The following is a 20199-nucleotide window of genomic DNA, read 5'->3' as shown; positions in this document are numbered from 1 at the left end:
ATGCCGTGAACCGGGAGATCACAACCTGAGCTGAAATCAAGAGTCAGATGCTTAACTGACCGAGCTTACACCGTAATTTTTAGTGGCTTTTTATAGCAGAGAAGATATTTTCCTCTGTGTGATCAGTAGTCTGTTTTACCTTTTTCCCTAGGAAGCTCAAAAATGGGTCTATAATTTGCCATAGAGTAGAGAAGAAAAAGCCCCCCCCCCCCCCCGCCAACTCTTTGAAGATACCTGGAGGAGGAGGGGAGGGAAGATAGATAACACTGGGTAGGAAAAAAGAAAAGGCTAGTCCTATGGAGGGAGATTTTAGTTACTGCCCTGCCCTCCCTTAGTTACCCTCTCTAAGGTATAAGGAGCTACAGCTTAATTAAACGTGTGTGTCTATCCTGTTGCTGTTGTCAGTGGGCTAATCTGAGAGTATATAGCAGCTGTAGGCATGGGGCTCAGTATTGCTTTACCTGCCTTGGGGATAGACCATTCAATTTCCAGACCATTAAATCTGACAGTGTGTGTCCTCCCTTGGAAAATCACCCTTGGAAACAGACCTTGCTGGGAAAGTCTGGTTTGTTAAAACACATGAGTGAAACACATTATTTTAATGCTTTGGGTGTCCCAAGCAATCAACTGGAACACAATGAGGAGCTAGTACTTAGATTTAAAAAGCTGACTTTGAAAAGCACAAATTTCATTAACTAAAAATAGACTTTTACACGTACAACTGTGCTGGGGTGCCTGGGTGGCTCAGTCGGTTAAGCGTTCGACTTTAGCTCAGGTCGTGATCTCGTGGTCCCTGGGTTTGAGCCCTGCGTGGGGCTCTGTGCTGACAGCTCAGAGCCTGGAGTCTGCTTCGGATTCTGTGTCTTCCTCTCTCTCTGCCCCTCCCCTGCTCGTGCTGTCTCTCTCTGTCTCTCAAAAATAAATAAATGTAAAAAAAAAAATTAAAAAAAAATTTAGATGTACAACTGTGCTTAAATTATCCCCCATTGTTTAGTTAGTATGGTATAGTGGTTAAGAGGGCAGGCTTTGGTCTGATTGTCTGGATTTGTATCCTTGCTCTGTCACTAGCTAGCCACATGGTCTTGGGCCTCTGTGCCTCAGTGTCCTTTGCAGGGATAATAGTTCCTATTTCATGTTTTTTCTGTGTTCATTAAGATTGAGTTAATACACAATTTATTATTACTACTACTACCAGTAGTAGGAATAATGATACACTGTTCCTCAGTGCAGAGGATTTAAGTTACTTTCTTAGAAACAGCAAAGGTCCCTTTGTTATCTGCTTTGCCAATCTAAAATTTGACCTGTTAATTTGCTTTTTCTGTTCTTGGTCACTTATGAAATAAGTAACTCTCCACCTAAATAATGGTCTTGTGATTTGTCCCAACTTCTGCCAAGGAATAGCAAACTAATTAATTGGTTAAATAAATATATATTGAAAGTCTACTATTTTTTTTAATGTTTATTTTTGAGAGAGACAGAGAGAGATACAGAGTGAGAATGGGTGAGGGTCAGAGAGAGAGGGAGACACAGAATCCAAAGCAGGCTCCAGGCTCTGAGCTGTCCACACACAGCCTGATGTGGGGCTCAAACTCACAAACCGTGAGATCATGATATGAGCTGAAGTTGGACGTTTAACTGACTGACACACCCAGGCATCCCAAAGCTTTCTCCTCCTTTTTTTATTTTATTTTATTTTATTTATTTATTTTGAGAGAGAGAGAGTGAGAAAGAGAGTGGGGAGGGGCAGAGAAAGGCAGACACAGAATCCTAAACAGGCTCCATGACGTCAGCGCAGAGCCTGATGCAGGGCTTGAACCCATGAACCCTGAGATCATGACCTGAGCCGTGATTAAGAGTTGGATGCTCAACTGACTGAGCCACCCAGGTGCCCCTAAAACACATTTAAATAAATTATTTATTTCTTTTCCCAGAGAAATACCCATGTTGCTGAAGATCTTTATTACTATTATTTTTAATGTTGATTTTTGAGAGAGAGAGACACAGAGCACAAGCGGGGGAGGGGCAGAGAGAGAGGGAGACACAGAATTCAAAGCAGGCTCCAGGCTCCGAGCTGTCAGCACAGAGCCTGATGGGGGGCTCGAACCCATGAACCATGAGATCATGACCTGAGCTGAAGTCGGATGTTTGACCAACTGAGCCACCCAGGTGCCCCTGAAGATCTTTCTTTTCTTTTTTTTTTTTTTCAACGTTTATTTATTTTGGGGACAGAGAGAGACAGAGCATGAACAGGGGAGGGGCAGAGAGAGAGGGAGACACAGAATCGGAAACAAGGCTCCAGGCTCTGAGCGGTCAGCACAGAGCCCGACGCGGGGCTCGAACTCACGGACCGCGAGATCGTGACCTGGCTGAAGTCGGACGCTTAACCGACTGCGCCACCCAGGCGCCCCAAGATCTTTATTTTCTAATAAAGCTTTGAGTCTCAGTATCAGAATTGTTTTCTATGTATAATGTAGGGCTCACACAAATTACAGTGACAGAGAAGTGTTCTCTGTCAGTTGTGGCCCACCATTGTTTTTAAAAAATATATTTATTTATTCTTTTAATTTACATCCAAGTTAGTTAGAATATAGTGCAATAATGGTTTCAAGAGTAGATTCCAGTGATTCATCCCCTATGTATAACACCCAGTGCTCATCCCAACAAGTGTCCTCCTTAATGCCCCTTGCCCATTTAGCCCATCCCCCCACCCACAACCGCACCAGCAACCCTCAGTTTGTTCTCTGTATTTAAGAGTCTCTTATGTTTTGTCCCCCTCCCTGTTTTCATATTATTTTTGCTTCCCTTCCCTTATGTTCATCTGTTTTGTATCTTAAATTTCACATATGAGTGAAATCATGATATTTGTCTTTCCTTGACGAATTTCACTTAGCATAATACACTCTAGTTCCATCCATGTTGTTGCAAAGGGCAAGATTTCATTCTTTATGATTGCCCAAGGCTTTCTCCTTAGGAGGCTTTGCCTTTTTATTTCAGAAGGGACAGCCTTCTGGGGGATTTCCATGTATATCTCACTGGCCAGAAGTATTTCATATAGCCATCTATCTGCAAGGGAAGCTGCAGATTGAGTTTTAGCTTTCTTCTTCTTTTTTTGTTTAATTTTCTAAAATGTTTTTATTCATTTTTGAGAGAGAGAGACAGAGAGACAGAGCATGAGCTGGGGAGGGGCACAGAGAGAGAGGGAGACACAGAATCCGAAGCAGCCTCCAGGCTCTGAGGTGTCAGCACAGAGCCCAATGCGGAGCTCAAACCCACGAACTATGAGATCAGCACCTGAGCCGAAGTCGGGGCACTTAACCGACTGAGCCACCCAGTGACCCTGAGTTTCAGCTTTCAAGCCTCATTAGGAGGTTGTGGGAAAGGACTATTAAATGAACCAACCTACAGTAAGTGCCACAACACATGTGTAAATAACAATAAGCTACACAAACGGTATGAAAAGGGCACAGATGAGAAGGAGGCAAGGCAACAAGACCAAGGAATCACCTAAAAAAGACTGTATGGAAATCCAACAGGAAATCTTGGAATTGGCATTTCCTTGGTAAAGTTGCTACTCACAGCCCAGCTTTCTGGCACTTAAGTGGCCCAAGAGTTGACTAGACACATCCAAGGCTGGTTCTTACCACCAGAGATTAAGGTATAATTTACTCTGCTAATTTATTTATTTATAGTAGGGACTATTCCAGAGTTGCAAATTCAATTTCCTGTGGGATCAGGCAGCTGATGTAAACAATATAGAGCAGCCAAACAAAAGCAATAAAAGTGGTACAAACTAGTGAGGAAGAGAGAGGAAAACTATACAAAAACTTCCAAATTAAAAAAAAATTTTTTTTTAATTTGAACTGTGCAGATATTAAACTATCTGCATGCCCTGATATGCCCCCTAGTTTGTGATTTCTGGTCTATTCCTTTCTATTGATTAGAAAGTGCTCGTTTCCCTCTCAAGAATCACCTCTCCTGATCAACACTGTGTCTAGAGAACCAGCATGGGGGAGTCACGAGGCATGGGGAGCATCAAATCAGAACAAGGCAGATAGTTTTAGGAAAATCTATTCCAGGCCAGGCTGAGACCTGATGAAGTATATCAGTTCCCCACAATAGGTATATTCCTCTGGAAAGTCCCTGCTTGCAGATTCAGGGTCTTTGAGAAATACCTCCCAATCTTCTACTTACTGACCTTTCTTCTTTTGTGCCTTCTGCTACCAACCCTGGGGTATTGACTGTCCCAGTAGGGTCTAATATAATTGAGTTTCCATTTACTAACATAAAATCCCATTCCAGTCCGGCTTCCAGAGAATACAACCAGGTCACTCAGTTTGGAATTTCGGTCATCCCCACATTCTCTGGTTATCCAGATAATAGATGGTCTCTTTGTACAAACGAATCACAGATCGAATCACATCCATTTTATTTAACGTTTAGGGTTAGTTTATAAGAGCTTGGAGGAGAGACCTCACTGTTGCCTTCCTGTGCCATAAAAACAAATAAAGTGTTATTGAAGCATTTTTTATTCTGTGAAGAAATTTCTTATCTAGTTTAGTAAATATAATAACTATGTGGAGGCCTGAGATCTTGAAAGAACAAAGAGGAAGGAGGGGTTATTATTGAATGAAGGAAAGAACAGAGAGAAGATCTGTTATAACAGATCAAAGTTCTCAACATGCCCTTGCCCCACTCCAATCAATCACCAAGCCAGTTGATTTTTCCCTTGAAGCATTCGTTGAATCTACTCCTTTTTTCCCTCTTTTTCATTTCCACTGCTATCAGCTTGTGTCCTGTCTGGACCATTGCAATAATTTTTAGGAGCTCAGTAGTCAACATCTTTAGCTCTGGTCAATCAAGAGTTGAATGCTTAACCAACTGAGCCACCCAGGCACCCCAGAGCATGCAACTCTTCATCTTGGGGTCATGAGTTTGAACCCCACGTTGGGTTTAGAGATTGCTTAAAAAATATTTCTTGTTAAAATTAAACAGAATGTACTCCAAAATCTAGAACATGCAATTTTGAACTTGGCAGAGGAAAGGGTTGAGAGTGTGTGTATGTGTGTAGGTTTGAGGGGGAAGCAGATACTAGGAAGAAGACGGAAGAAGAGAAGGGGAAGAGGGAGAAAAGTAGAGAATGTGAGAGAAGGGACATCAACTGGTAGGAGGGAGTCACCAGGGAGACCAAGAGTAGGGGTTGACGGGGAGAAGGAAATGGCACATGTGAACTTGTTGAGGGTGGACTACAGACAGGGTCTCTCTGTAAACCTCCATTAGAAGTGGGCAGGCTCAGTCTGTTATAAATCAGCGATTCCAATAGGCAGATGCTGTGAATGATTCTTTAGTTTATCCAGAAGACTAAAGGGAGAGGGGAGAGAAGGGAAGGAAACTGCCCCAGTCACATCAATTTAAAAGGAATAATTTGGGGCGCCTGGGTGGCGCAGTCGGTTAGGCGTCCGACTTCAGCCAGGTCACGATCTCGCGGTCCGCGAGTTCGAGCCCCGCGTCGGGCTCTGGGCTGATGGCTCAGAGCCTGGAGCCTGTTTCCGATTCTGTGTCTCCCTCTCTCTCTGCCCCTCCCCCGTTCATGCTCTGTCTCTCTCTGTCCCAAAAATAAATAAACGTTGAAAAAAAAAAATTTAAAAAAAAAAAAATAAATAAAAGGAATAATTTAAGCTTGAAGCTAGCTTCCAAAGTCTTTCATTCTGCAGGACAGTTAGAAGGCTTCAAATACAAATGATCAGTTGTCACAGTTGGTTCAAGCTCTTTTGGACTGAATTTTTATGAGGTCAAACGTTTCATTTCACATTGTAACAACTGGTATTTATATTAGCTCTTTGTAGATTTATAGAGGACTTTAACTGGCATAATCTAATTTAATCTACTAAAGCCACATTAATATAATCAGCCAATCATTCAACGACTCAAAGTTGCCAAAGGATTATTTGAAACGATGGCAATAAGAAACAATATACTTTAAGGATTATGTGAACTCAAATCCCAGACTGTAAGGGAAAAGCTGACTAATTCCTTTTTTTTTTTTTTTTTAAGTTTATTTTTTGAGAGAGAGCGGGAGCAGGGGAGGGTCAGGGAGACCTGAGGGTCAGGTCAGAGAGAGCTGAGGAAAGAGGATGTGAGGCAGCCTCCGTGCAGACATCAGAGAGCCCAGTGTGGGGCTCCAACTCAGGAGCCAGGAGATCACTAGCAGGGAGGTCATGAGCTGAGCCTAAATCCGAGGCTTAATAGACTGTGCCACCCAGATGCCCCAAGCTGATTTTCAATGTTTTCTACATCGTGGTTTGATAGGCCTCTAATTCAGTTTCCGTAAATCTCCCTTGGTGTTCCCATTTGCAGAAACTCAATGTTTAACACCTTGTACCATTTTTCAGGATCACAGTTGAGAAAAAAATTCCGGACTATGCCAGGAGCCACCTAAGTACCTGAACATAAATCTGCGGCAGAAGCGAGTCTTTTCCGCTTTTCTACTGGGGAGGGGGGCGGGGGTTGGAGGAGAGGCTGGGGCTTTCCCACTGAGAGATCTGCTAGGTGGAATTCATCCCGATCCTGTGCTTTATTCTTTCTGGCTTCTGCAACTCCTGCGGGACTATAGCAAGGGCACATCCCGAAGGAGCAGAGGTATTAACTGCCTCACACCAGCGGAACAAACAAGTCTCTTGGCTCTATCGCTCTTCTCCAAGGCACTTTCACCTCACACTTCTAAAGCTTTAGGATTTACCTAGAGGGTTCTTGTGCTTCGATTCCACGGCAAGGGTGCATTTCCATGTCTACTCTCAATGAGGACCGGGCACGAGACTTTTCCTCTTTAAAAACAAAAGGTTGAAATGTCCATCGTGGCAGTGAAGAGGGGTGGCTCTAGCGAACAAGGAGCCTTATTATACAAAAATCTCAAGTCCCGCCCGCATCCCGCGCCCGGCTTTTATCCCCCCAAGTCCGCCGACTCCCTCAGACCTCTAGGTGTGATCAGGGTCAAGGACTACAAAACAGAGACTTCTGGGGGAAGGAAGTGGCGCAAAGCATGCTGGGTTTAGACGGCGCCGCCGGGGAGACTCCTTCCTTACCGTGGTTGCTGCGTGCCTTTCGCTGTGAGGAGCTGTAACTGGTATATTTCTCGTTTGTCGGGATTAAACGTTAAACACCACCAGGTTTGAGTGCTGCTCTAAGTATTGTGCAGCTGCAAGCTAGGTCAGGGAGTCTGCTCTCTAGAGCCTTCGCTGCTGCCCCCTGGTTCGTGCATCTTCCAAACAGAAAAGAGGAAATGGTCGCAAATCCGAGGCCTCTCCCTGGCGGGATCCAGCGGAGAAACAGCCAGAGAGAGCGAGTGGGTGGATATCAAAGGAGTTTTGTTTTTCAGGTTTGGCTAAAAGTGGTGTGGAGAGCAGACAGAGTTAAAGGGTTTGAGCATCTGCCGACCGGAGTTCAAAGCCAGGGCGAAGGCCATCTGGAGTGGTACTGGGTGGTCGAATATAGAAGTAAGCCGGATGAGTTAGTCCCATGGCAACTCGGGATCTCCTAGCTTTCATATTGAATCGTGAATATCACCTGTTTCCTGATATGGAACCTGAGGCAAATCACAAGATGTTCTCTCTGCCTAGCATAGGGATTGGGGCATTTGCTTGAGTGGAACATCTATATTAACCCGGACTGGTGGTGGTTTTTGATCTAGTCAGCTGGCAGCCATGAATGAATGGATGAAGAAAGGCCCCTTAGAATGGCAAGATTACACGTACAAAGAAGTCAAAGTGACAGCCAGTGAGAAGGATTATAAAGGATGGGTTTTAACCACAGACCCAGTTTCTGCCAAGTGAGTATGGGTCCTGCTTCCCAGAAATCATAATGACACCCCTTTGTGCTGCCTGTATGTTATATCCAAACTAAGGAAGTAGATAAATGAAAGCCATGTAAGAATTCGTGTGTAAGAATTGTATTGTCTTTAGGGGCGCCTGGGTGGCTCGGTTAAGCCTCTGACTTCAGCTCAGGTCATGATCTCACGGTTCATGAGTTCAAGCCCGGCATCAGGCTCTGCTGACAGCTCAGAGCCTGGAGCCTGCTTCAGATTCTGTCTCTCTCTTTCTGCCTCTACCCCGCTCACTCTCTATCAAAAATAAACATTAAAAAAATTAAAAAAAAAAAAAAAAAGAATTGTATAGCCTTTGAATCTAAGTGCTGTTCAAACTATGGGTTACCCTGGCACCAGCCAGGTTTGTAGAAGTGAGACACTTTTTTGTTCCTACGTTTTTATTAGAAAATCTCAAACATACATAAATGTAGAGAGAATAGGATAACAGACAACTAGCTTTACCTTTCCCTTCTAAATATCTTTAAGCACAGCTCATTTAATTTTGTTCATAAATGCCTCAATGTAACTTTTAATAGATAAGAACTCTAATAAATGTAGCCACAATACCATTATCATTTTATTCATAAATACATCAATATATCTTTTAGCAGATAAACTCCTTAATAAACACAATAGCATTATAATACCCAATAAAAGTAATAATAACTTTATTAACAGTCGTGTTGAGATTTGCCTGGTTGTCTCAAAAGTATCTTTTTATATTGGTTTATCAATTTGGTTGATAACATCTCTCAAGTATCTTGATCTGTGACTGTGCACTTTCTCTAGTTTTCTTTTTTTTCCCCCCTATTATTTTGGAGAGAGGGAGAGCAAGTGAATGGGGAAGAGGGGTGAAGGGAGAGAGAATCTTAAGCAGTATCCATGCTAAGTGTGGAGCCTGACTCGGGACCCTGGGATCAACACCTGAGCCGAAATTGAGAATTAGACACGACCAATTGTGCCTCCCAGGCACCCCATCTTTTTAGTTTTCCATGTCATTTATTTGTTGAAGAAATGGAATCATTTGTCTTACAGGGTTGAACACATTCTGAGTTTAGCTTATTGCATTCTCACGGTGTAGTTTATTTCATCCTCTGTATTTCTATAAACTGGGATTCATATCCAGAGGTTTGATCAGGATCAGATTTGTTTCTTGCAAGACTACTTTAAAGGTGGTGATACACACACACTTTTTAAATTTTGGAATGATTTTAGATTTATAGAAAAGAAAGTACAGACAGGACCCATCTACCCAGCTTCCCCTGATATTGGCATCTTAACCTAACTGTGGTACATTCCTCAAAACTAAAAATTTACATTAACTAAAGACCTGTCATTTGGATTGCAACAGTTTTTCCACTAATTGTTTGCCTTTTTTCTGTTCCAGGATCCAATCTAGGATCCCACATTACATTTAATCATCATGTGTCCTTAGTCTCTGATCTGTGACACAGCTTTTCAGTCTTTCCTTGTTTTTCATGACCTTGACACTTTTGAAGAGTACTGATGAGTTATTTTGTAGAAGGTCTCTCAATTTGGGTTTGTGTGATGCTTTCTCATAAATAGCCTGGGGTTAAAGGCTTTGGGAAGAGTACCACAGAAGTGAAATCCCCTTCACATCACATTGCATCATATCATGTATTTTATTTAGTTAGGATTTTTGCATTTGTATTCATGAGTGAGATTAGCTTGTAGTTTAATTTTTTTAATTATCTCTGCTTTTGGTATTGGCCTCATTTAATGAGCTAAGGCACAGTCCACCTTTTATAGTCTCTAGAAGAGTTTGGTTAGATTAGAAATGTTTGGAGCTGGCTGGCTCAGTCAGTTAAGCGTCTGTCTTCGGCTCAGGTCATGATCTTGCGGTTTGTGAGTTCGAGCCCCGTGTCGGGCTCTGTGCTGACAGCTCGGAGCCTGGAGCCTGCTTCGGATTCTGTGTCTCCCCCTCTCTCTGCCCCTCCCATGCTCGTGCTCTCTCTCTGTCTCTCAGTAATAAATAAATGTTTCAAAAAAAGATAAAAATAAATGTTTGAACCTTGGAGCACTTGGCTGGTGGAGCACACGACTTTTGATGTTGGGGTTGTGGGTTTGAGCCCCACATTGGGTGTGGAGATTACTTAAAATTAAAATCTTGGAAAAAAAAAAAAAAGAAATGTTTGAACCTTAAAAATCGTATATAATTTGTTGGTAAAAAGCCTTTTTTCCCCCTCTTATGGGAAAATATTCTTAAATACTTACTCAGTTTTTATTAATGATTATAAGATGATTTATATTCTCTCTTTCTTTGACTCAGTAGTAGAAATTTATATTTCCCAGGAAGTTTTCTGTCTTAATTTTCAAAATGATTGACATAAATTTGTTCCTAATACTTTATACTGCCAATCTTTGCTGCCTTTTTTCTCCATTCTAATTAATCTTGCTTGAGTTTTATGAATTTTACATGTTTATTTTTTCTTAAAAAAATTTTTTTATATGTAATAAATAAAAAACTATTTATTTATGAGAGAGAGAGAGACAGAGCATGAGCAGGGGAGGGGCAGAGAGAGAGGGAGACACAAAATCCGAAGCAGGCTCCAGGCTCTGATCTATCAGCATAGGGCCCTATGCAGGGTTTGAACTCATGAAGTGTGAGATGACCCAAGCTGAAGTAGGGCACTCAACCAACTGAGCCACCCAGGTGCCCCTACATGGTTTTGTTTTTTTTTTATCTTTTTGTTTTTTTCAAAGAGCCAACATTTGGCTTTGGTGATCTTGTTATTAACTCTTTTATTTTCTATTTCATTAATTTTGTGTTTTGTTATTTTCTTTGATCTACTTTGAAGGTGAGTTACTCAGTTGTTTTTGAACTCTGAAAGTTAAGTCTGTGCCCTTTCTTCTTTTCTAATATACATTTAAGCCTTTCATAACTCTTTAATGCTTTAACTGCATTCCACAATGATTTAGGCTAGACAAAGTTTAGATGTGAGGTGCCTGGGTGGCTCAGTCAGTTAAGCGTCCGACTTTGGCTCAGGTCATGATCTCGCAGTTCGTGGTTTGAGCCCCACGTCAGGCTCTGTGCTGACAGCTCGGAGCCTGGAGCCTGCTTCGTATTCTGTGTCTCCCTCTCTCTCTGCCCCTCCCCTGATCCCAGTCTGTGTCTCTCTAAAAAATAAATAAATGTTAAAAAAAAAAAAAGTTTAGATGTATAGGACCCTCAGTGAATACTTATTGACCAAGTACAAACATTTGATGGTGAGAGGATTAATTTTAAACAGGGAAGTTCTTCTTCCCTGGTTTCATTACCTGTTGGGGCTGGTGATGCCTCTCATTCCATTGCTTCTTCCATAGATTTATGAGACTTTAGGTTTTTCTTTTACAAATCTGCTGTGCACTTACTTTTCCTCCAAAGTATCGTCCTTGTGAACTTCCTAGAAGATGGCAGCATATCTGTGACTGGAATTATGGGCCATGCCGTGCAGACTGTTGAAACTGTGAACGAAGGGGACCATGGAGTGAGAGAGAAGCTGGCACATTTGTTCATGTCTGGAGACTGCAAGGCATACAGCCCTGAGGACCTGGAGAAGAGGAAGAACAGCCTCAAGAAATGGCTGGAGAAGAACCACATTCCCATCACTGAACAGGGAGATTCACAACGGACTCTGTGTGTGGCTGGGGTGCTGACCATAGACCCCCCATATGGCCCCGAAAATTGCAGCAGTTCTAATGAGATTATTCTGTCCCGTGTTCAGGATCTTATTCAGGGACATCTTGCAGCTCCCCAGTGAGAAGCCAAGAACTGTGGATGTGCCGATTGAAATAAGACTTCATTTTTATTTTTTCCTTCGTGAAGTGTTTGGATGTTAAGTCCATCATATTACAAGACTTCAGAGGCACACGTGTGTCGTGTGTGAGTTTTTGTTCTCTGTTGTTTTGGTCAAATCAAAGATGTGGATTATGAGTGCTAATAAATAGGTAAACCACACGGATAGTCTCACATGCAACAAAATAGCACAAGGACCCTGAGATCAAGAGTTGCATGCTCTTCTGACTGAGCCGGCCAGACCTCAGTGTCCTTCCTTTTAATTTCAACATACAGGTGTCTGGTTTGTTTGTTTGTTTGTTTGTTTGTTTTTTTAAAAAAAACCTTCAGAGGCTCTTGCAGGGGTAAATTATGCTCTTGATTGAAAAATTCAAGTAAACTTTATTTCTCTATTGTCTTGTTTCTCCTGTGTCCCAGTTTATCTTTGTATCCTGAATTCCCAGGGTGGCTGGCACATAGCACCTGCTTAAAATAAGTTGGTTATATTGAAATTGTGAGCATAAGCGTGGGAGGATTTCCTGCAACCCCAATTTGGGTCTCAAACTAGCCGTGTAGCACACATTAGTTATAAACAGGACAATTAGCCTCCCTGTTAACTAATCAGATTGCACGCTTCAATTAATCCATCTTAGCCATGCTTACCATGGAAAAGGATGGTATAAAGATTTGTGGGCTAGAAATAATGGGGACAGCTGGAGTTTAAATGGGAAAGTGCATAGGTGAATTTCAGAGACAGAAGGGCGGCATTAACAAAAACGTCTATAATTACGGATTGTTTTGTGTTGGGTCTATAATCAATGGATTAGTTTCCTCCATATATGGGATAGTCCCTTGGTGCCTGTGTACAGCATGGCCCTTGATTTGTAAAGACATCTGTCTTCTAAAGAGCATAATGCATCTTTGACATTTAGTCTGGTAATCTTGCTAATAATTAAGTCCTAAAACCAACTGCTTTGTTTTTTCAGTTCAAACGATAGGAGAAGGGTTACTGAGCCTAGAAATTATAGTTCCTAGGTAAGCTTTATGTTAGATTTCAACATTTTACAGTCATCTACCTATAGAGCTATATACTCCCATCCCCCTTTTTAAAAATCCCCCTTTTTAAAAACCCTATTTGTGTTTTACCATATTGGCCAAAGTCTGCTAGGTTGGACTCCCTTCAAATAACGGAAAGATAAGGGAAGGGTGTGTGTGTGTGTGTGTGTGTGTGTGCATATGTGTGTGTATTTCAAACATTGTAATACGGGCCCGAGTGTGAGAACTTGAGTTTTGTAGTGGAAAACATTAGCAGTATTAGTGTCACATGCAAATTGTATTTCCTTTTTTTTTTTTAAAGTTTATTTATTTACTTTGAGGTGGGGGGTGTTGGGGTAGAGAGACAGAGAGGGAGAGAGAATCCCAAGCAGGCTCCCAGCTATCAGCATAGAGCCCAATGAGGGGCTTTGATCTCATGAACTGTGAGATCGTGACCTGAGCCAAAATCCAGAGTCAGATGCTCAGCTGACTTGAGTTCCCCGGGCGCCTCGAGTACTCTGTATTTTGGTAACAACGTGATGGACTCAAATTCTTATTCACACAGTACATGTTGATTGCAGTTGATGTGGGCATAACTTTTCAGAGAGATGTGTGGGCATAATTTGTATCTGACTAGTAACTAATAGCCAGACTTTGTAAGTGGTTACCTATCTATTTTGTTTAAATAGGTTTTCTCCACCTTGGCACTACTGACATCGTGAACTGGATAATTTGTTTGGGGGGTGGGGGGGCTCCTGTGCATTGTAGGGTATTTAGCAGCATCTCTGGCTTCCGACCACTAGATGCTAGGAGTACAACCCGATCCCCACTCAGTTGTGCTGCCTCCAGATACCGCCAAATGTCCCCCGGTGGGCAAAATTGCCTCCAGTTGAGAACCACTCGTTGAAAACAAGCAAAATCTACATTTTCTCCTGTGAGGAAACCTCCTTATGGTCCTTGTACATGATAAGGTCCTGTATTATAGTTAATCGACCTCCATGGACAAATAGAGTCTTCCTTGAAAGGTTAGCAGATACTTTGGAGACATTTGAAACCCAAGGATGGAATGAGGCAAACTTATTAAAAGGGGACTCTGGAGAAGTAAATGAGTCGTTTTAGCTACGTTATCCCGTTTTGAATTATTGCAGAAGAAAATCAGCCGTGGATAATCTCCCCTTTATAAAACAAGTTCAACTCGGAAGGAAAATTAACTCCTTCAGGACATTTTCAATAAAGCCTAGGTTGGAGGACGTAGCAGTAATTGCATTTTCTGCATAAGGAATAATAAAAAAGCCTTCGCTCTTTGAAATGCTTCTGTTGAAAATGTTTATTAGACACATTGTTATACCATATTTAGGAATACCGTATTTGTCATGTCAGGGTCGTCATCCTAAACAGATACTCATTGCTGGTATTTATAGGAAGTTGCCTTTTCAAACAAACCCCTTATACTGTCTTTTGTTGCCATTTGTTTCTTTCCTAAAATGTTGAAATACAGGAGGAAAAATCCAGTAAACTGATTTTTTTTTTTTTTTCTTTTTGAAAGAGAGAAGGCACAAGTAAGCAAGGGGCAGAGAGAGAGAGAGAATCATTCCCAGGAGGGGGAGAGAGAGAGAGAGCGAGCTCATGTCTACCCAAAGCAGGACTTGAGCTCACCCAATGTGGGGCTCAAACCCACGAACTGTGAGATTGCGACCTGAGCTGATGTCAGATGCTGAATGATTGGGCCACCCAGGCACCCCCGTACGTTGATTCGAAGTCATCGTCCTCACAGCTGTCTCACTGGGGCACCGCGTCCTGGCTTATTTATTCAATTAGCTGGGCTAGAACTGACTGGGGAGTAGACTCCGGGATGGTCCCCGTTAGGCAAAGAAGGAGCAGAGGCTGAACCGTCTGTGGGAACAAGCTCGTGTTTGGGCTGCTGCCCTGTATCTTTATGAAACACGGATGCCACTCCTTCCTGCTGGTCCACACGTAGGGCACGAGTGATTCTCCAGCAGAACTCTTTCTTTGCTCTTTGACAAAACAAATTATTAAAACATTTAAGATTTGAAAGCACTTTAAGGATTAGTGATTGGCCACAAATCTTATTTAAGACCAATCTCTTTGATATTATTGTGGGGGCGATAACTTAGAAGCTGGCAAGAAAAAGTCCCTCCTGTTAATGATTCATCGTGGTTAATGGTTTACACAGTCATTACGTAGCTTTACATGTGTGAGGCTGAGAGACATTGAATAAGTCTATCACTCTGGAACAGTCTGAAACTATTGCCGTGACAATAAATTGTGTTAGCTGGCTCTGTATTGTTTCCACCTGAGGCACTCTGTACTGTGAGTCCTCAAATATTGACTGACACAGTTTCATGACCAAGTTCTAACTTCTGAAAACAATTGCTCACCCTGTATTTATTAACCGGCTAAATATTTTAAGCAAACTCTACCCCCTGCATTTAGGAGAAAATAAGCCCTAGGAATTATGCTTAATTCTAGCATGATGTAGGAGGAAAGAGCCATCGTCTGCCCAAGCTTGTTCAAGCACAAGGGCAGTGGGAGCAGAATTCTGTCCCCAGAATCCTCATTTATGTGGCAACGAGGTGACCCTCACAAGACACCCTCGGAGTGTCAAGCCCAAGCTCACCAGCTCTCGGCCCAGCAACTGAGACAACGCAGCAGAATGCAGTCCTCAAGAAGCCAGCCTGGGCCGCACCTGAAAACCACACCGTTGGTCCCAATTTGCTTACCTTTGCTATATATTTTACAGAGTGACTTTCACAATGTCTTATTTTATGATACCCTCTTAGGGGCATATTCAAACCATTGCCTGGAAATGAAAAAGAACACTGACCACATGCTTGCAGACCCACAGTCTGTGTGCTCTGGTATATTATTTAAACTGCTCAAGTGACAAAATGGAAGGGTACAGACCAGAATTCATTCCTCGTCAGGGAGTTTGAATGGTAGTATTCAGATATGGAGCTCAAGCAGGAAGAAGGCACTTTGTCAACCTATGACCACCTCTGTGAGAATGTTACCTATTCTCATTTCCTGAGAAGTCCCCGCAGACATGCACTACAACAGTGTCACAGACTAATTTTGTAGCAGGTACTGCATCCATATTATTTCCTAGCTAGGTTCCAGTAAAACAAATGTTTGAGAAACATTTACAGAGTTCTTCAGAAAATGAACATTAAATGCTGATCATCTTTTACAATTTTTTTTTACAGTTTATTTTGAGGGAGAGCAAGCAGGGGAGGGGCAGAGAGGGAATCCCAACGGGGCTCCACATGGTCAACGCAGAGCCCCATGTGGGCCTTGAACTCACGAACTGCAAGATCATGACCTGAGCTGAGATCAAGAGTCAGATGCTTCAGACACCCAGGCTCCCCAATGCTGACCATCTTGTTGGGGCTTAGAAATCTGGTGTCACCTTGAAATGCTACACTGCACTCTGATCTTCAATCGCAAAGAAGTAATCCTATTTCATTGATCTCATGTTAGTGATGGGGCTTAAGAAGTTTAGTCTTGGAGGTGAGGATTTCTATTTTATGTTATTTTTTTTAATGTTTACTTTAATGTCTATTTTTGAGAGAGAGAGAGAGAGTGAACAGGGGAGGGGCAGAGAGAGAGGGAGACAATCCGAAGCAGGCTCCAGGCTCTGAGCTGTCAGCACAGAGCCCTACATGGGGCTTGAACCCATGAATCGTGAGATCATGACCCTAGCCAAAGTCTGGCACTTAGTCTGAGCTACCCAGGTGCCCCAAGGATTTTTCTTATTCAGCGCCTTCAGTCCAGGCTTCCCAGTCTTTTCCACCTTCTGGCCCATCTGTAAAATGACTTGTGCCTGGCTGCAGGTGGCCAGCCCATGATGACTGACCTGAGGGGAGCGATTTCTCAGTACTCTCAATGGATGGTTTTGTTAACTACCACCCGGCCAGCTGGCCAGTCGTATGCTGTGCTGCGGACTTGTGTTGAGAGCTGTGGGTCCACTCAGGCCGATGGCTCGATCTCGGGCAGCCAATATGAGCTCCGCTACGGCACCAAGAGTCCACACTGGTTTAAAAAAATGTATTAGGACGGTTTTCTCCTGCATTTCTCCTGAGCAGTTCTGTAATGTGAGCCTTGTTTCCAGGGCAAGTCAGAGCCTGAATGCTGTGGGTGCTGTGCATATGCGTGTCTTTTATTTAAAGTGATAACGTGAATTCATGCCTTTTATTTAAAAAAAAAATTTTTTTTTTCAACGTTTATTTTTTTTGGGACAGAGAGAGACAGAGCATGAACGGGGGAGGGGCAGAGAGAGAGGGAGACACAGAATCGGAAACAGGCTCCAGGCTCTGAGCCATCAGCCCAGAGCCTGACGCGGGGCTCGAACTCACGGACCGCGAGATTGTGACCTGGCTGAAGTCGGACGCCCAACCGACTGCGCCACCCAGGCGCCCCACATGCCTTTTAAAAATACTACTTAGAATCTCAGCTCTTCAAGTGTGCCAAAGTTTAAACATGCTTGGTAATGACCGTTTTGGACAGTCCAGGAGGTTTTCTGGAAACTGAACAGAAATAATACCTTAAAAAGTGACCATCCTTTACTGCAGTGGTTTTGCTGATTCGTTTGAATTCTATCTCTAGTGTGAAATCTATAGTGACTCTACCTGAGCGCTAGACAAACACAAGAATATTTTTTTCTACTCAGCCCTTCGGGATTCTTCCTGGCCACGCTGAAAAATGTCCAGAGGCAATGTAAATGTACTCATGGTTTTTCAACATGCTGGCTCCCCATTCACCTAAGTGGTGGTTGAAAATAAGCAGTCTCGTGGAAGATATTTTTATGGCTGTAAATCTGACACTAGCATGGCAAACTTTTCTACATCGACCGTGCCAACTCTGCTCTGAGAATGCCATCAAAATTTCCCTTTGGGTAAGGAGGAGTGTGGCCATTAGATCTGGGTGTGTGCCTAAGAGAGAGCACAGATTCCTAAATGGAAAACCTAAAATAGCACGAAGACACCTAAACGGTTCTGCTTTCGAGAATATGAATGTTAAGGGTGAGACCAGCTTGCATTCTAATAACAGATAAGAGCTCTTTAACTTTGTTTTTTTAGGTTGACCTTTAATGAGTAAAAGTAAAAATCCCCCACAAGTCAAGTTTGCTTTGTAGCCAAGAGCCTAAAATGAAATTTTAATTTTTCTTGCTCACATGATTTTTTTTTTGTCCTTTTTCTGTTCTAACTTCTTTCAGATGAGCCTTTATGATAGAAAAAACATTCAGTATTTCTCCTCATGCTCCTCCCTCACCCTAGTAAAAAGCAGGAGAAAAAAAAATACGTAGAATAAAACAGAATTGTATTAAACATTCACTTTTGTGTTACTGGGTGAATTTCCTTCATTCCAGGACAGTCCCAGAGAAAAAGACAGGCAAAGCTGGTTTTTCGACCACCTCACACCGACACTCCAAATTGTGCTGGGAGCGCCCCTGCTCGGTCTGGGGGTCTGGGAGGCTTCCCTCGTGCGCGGCGCCTCAGGGCTTGGCTGGAGGTAGAGGTGCTGCCGTTATTTCCCAGGGGAGCACAAGGGGCGGGGCAGGCGCTCTCCTGAGGCAGGTCTTTATTGTGTGGTGACAAGTTTCACAATCATGCTGATGATCCGGGATCCTCGAGGACACGTACACAGATCTGTGCTCGGGTTTTTTATCTTATCCTGGAGGAGCTGGTCAAGTTCACAACGAAGTTCCTTTACTAATTCGGCCACCTAAAATGAAAGTTGCAGCGTAAGCAGCGCTTGGGTCAACGGGGGAGGAAAGGTTATTACAGGAAACATCCCAGTGATGATTATCATTATTCTAGATTGCTGCTATTAATTTTACCTCCACATGGTGGGGGAGGAGAAACTAACACAATTTATTCTAAAAGCGCTTCTAAAATTTCTTGATGGAGGCGCCTGGGTGGCTCAGTCGGTTAAGCGTCTGACTCCGGCTCAGGTCATGATCTCACAGTCCGTGAGTTTGAGCCCCGCGTCAGGCTCTGTGCTGACAGCTGCAGCCCTAAGCCTGGAGCCTGCTTCCGATTTTGTGTCTCCCTCTCTCTCTGCCCCTCCTCCACTCATGCTCTGTCTCTCTTGCTCTCAAAAATAAATAAAAAATTTTTAAAAAGTTTTAATTTGTTGATGCAGCTATAGGAATGTTCACTCAATGTCCACATCTCCTTTCAAGAAAAGATTAAATCTGAAAGGATGGCTTTTATGTAGTGTTCTCCATATTAAAGCCTAGTTACCTTTTATAATTTGTTCCAAGAGGAGAAGCAGGAAAATGGAAAATTAAAAATGGTAGATACTAAGAGAAAAAATCTCTAGCTTTAGGATACATTCTATGCTTTGCTGGGGCTAATAGCTCCACATTCTTTATGGCATTTTGCTCATGCTGCTGTTGGAGCAGGCACTGGAGAGGTCTTCCCGACATGCTTTGCCCCTCCCCCGTCGTCTGGCCACCGTGCAGTTTGTGCCCAGACGGAACTCAAATGGGCTCGTGCCGTGGGCTTTGCCAGAGTGAATGGCTCAGGTGACCCGGGCCTTACAGTTTATGACACTCCTTTGGCCACAACAGTTGGTTTAAGAGAGGAGGTTTCTCGTCTCCCCTTCCGGACACTACGCTGCCACAGACGTGAGGCTGGGGGCCGCCGCAGCCATCCTGCCCCCACAAGGTCAGCCAGCCTCTCGTCACCCAGCTGCCTGGCCTTCCGGAAACTGTACTGGGCAACACGACGGCCACTCGTCACATGTGGCTCATCCAAGGGCCACTTTGAACTGAGATGTGCGGTGAGTGCGCACAGTCCAGATTATGAAGATGTCGCATGAAGAGTCAGTACGCCCTTATACGATGACACGATGACATGAAAACTTTTTAGATGTGTTAGGCTACATAAAATTAAGATGAACTGCGCCTATTTGTGTTTTTCAAATATGGCTACTAGAAAAATTGAAATTACACATGTGGCTCACGTATTTTTATTGGACTGTGCTGCTTTAGATGTTACAGTTCAATGTGCCAATAAATTCTCTTTAACGTTTGAGTTGGTGTTTCTGCTTCTTGCCGTCTAAGACCTCTACCCGATGCAAAGGCTAAAATGAATTTTTATTTCCTAAGCGTATACTCTGCCTCCAGTGTCTCTGCAGACACTCCAGTAGTGAACACGTGAGACCTGACAATAGACAATTCAGATCCATTACCTTTTTTTTTTAATGGTAGTGGTGGAATCAGGGTGATTTTTATTTATTTTTGCTCGCCTGTGTATTTTGGGACTTTTCTTTGGAGAACATGTGTTATCTGTTGAACAGTTAGGAAGGTCCAATGTCTCGCCTGCAGCTTCTGTCCTGAGCCTCCCACGCCAGCCCGTCCTGGGCTCCCCTCCCAGTGCCTTCCTGGTCTCTCACTGAGGCTCCGGGCCTGGCCTCCGTCCATGGCCCGCTACCCTCTCCTCATTCGCTCTTTGCCAGCTCTGCCGTCCTCGCTCCCTGCAGGAACCCGTCTTCTCCTCGAAGCCCC

The 20199-nt window shown here is 43.2% G+C and overlaps 2 protein-coding genes across 6 annotated transcripts in view; one reads left to right on the top strand and one right to left on the bottom strand.

The window, feature by feature from the left end:
• Positions 1-7020: 7020 nt before the first annotated feature.
• On the top strand, positions 7021-12056 carry GEMIN6 (gem nuclear organelle associated protein 6). 2 transcript variants are annotated; one of them, XM_045447092.1, is made up of 3 exons: positions 7021-7120; positions 7685-7822; positions 11244-12056. In XM_045447092.1, the coding sequence occupies exons 2-3, from the start codon at positions 7698-7700 to the stop codon at positions 11617-11619; spliced, it is 501 nt and encodes a 166-aa protein (XP_045303048.1). In that variant the 5' UTR covers positions 7021-7120; positions 7685-7697; the 3' UTR covers positions 11620-12056. The 2 variants fall into 2 exon arrangements, with proteins under 2 accessions (XP_045303048.1, XP_045303050.1); XM_045447094.1 differs by having other exon boundaries at positions 7035-7120; positions 7689-7822.
• Positions 12057-17751: 5695 nt separating this feature from the next.
• Positions 17752-20199, bottom strand: part of DHX57 (DExH-box helicase 57) — a 55454-nt gene continuing 53006 nt past the window's right edge. For all 4 annotated transcript variants that reach the window (XM_045447076.1, XM_045447079.1, XM_045447077.1 and 1 more), the window contains exon 24: positions 17752-18410. In XM_045447076.1, the coding sequence (XP_045303032.1) occupies positions 18267-18410 (144 nt within the window). In that variant the 3' untranslated portion in view covers positions 17752-18266. The remainder of the gene's footprint in view (positions 18411-20199) is intronic.

This window comes from Leopardus geoffroyi, chromosome A3 (genome assembly GCF_018350155.1).
Source record: "Leopardus geoffroyi isolate Oge1 chromosome A3, O.geoffroyi_Oge1_pat1.0, whole genome shotgun sequence".
NCBI classification, from domain to species: Eukaryota; Metazoa; Chordata; class Mammalia; order Carnivora; family Felidae; genus Leopardus; species Leopardus geoffroyi.
Note: the sequence above shows the minus strand (reverse complement) of the source record. Positions and strands in the feature narration are given on the sequence as shown.

Excerpts from the sequence above, each read along its gene's own strand:
- GEMIN6 (XM_045447092.1), top strand. The coding sequence starts at position 7,698 with ATGAATGAATGGATGAAGAAAGGCCCCTTAGAATGGCAAGATTACACG. Across the intron at positions 7,823-11,243 it reads ACAGACCCAGTTTCTGCCAA|TATCGTCCTTGTGAACTTCC; the intron begins GTGAGTATGGGT and ends TTTCCTCCAAAG.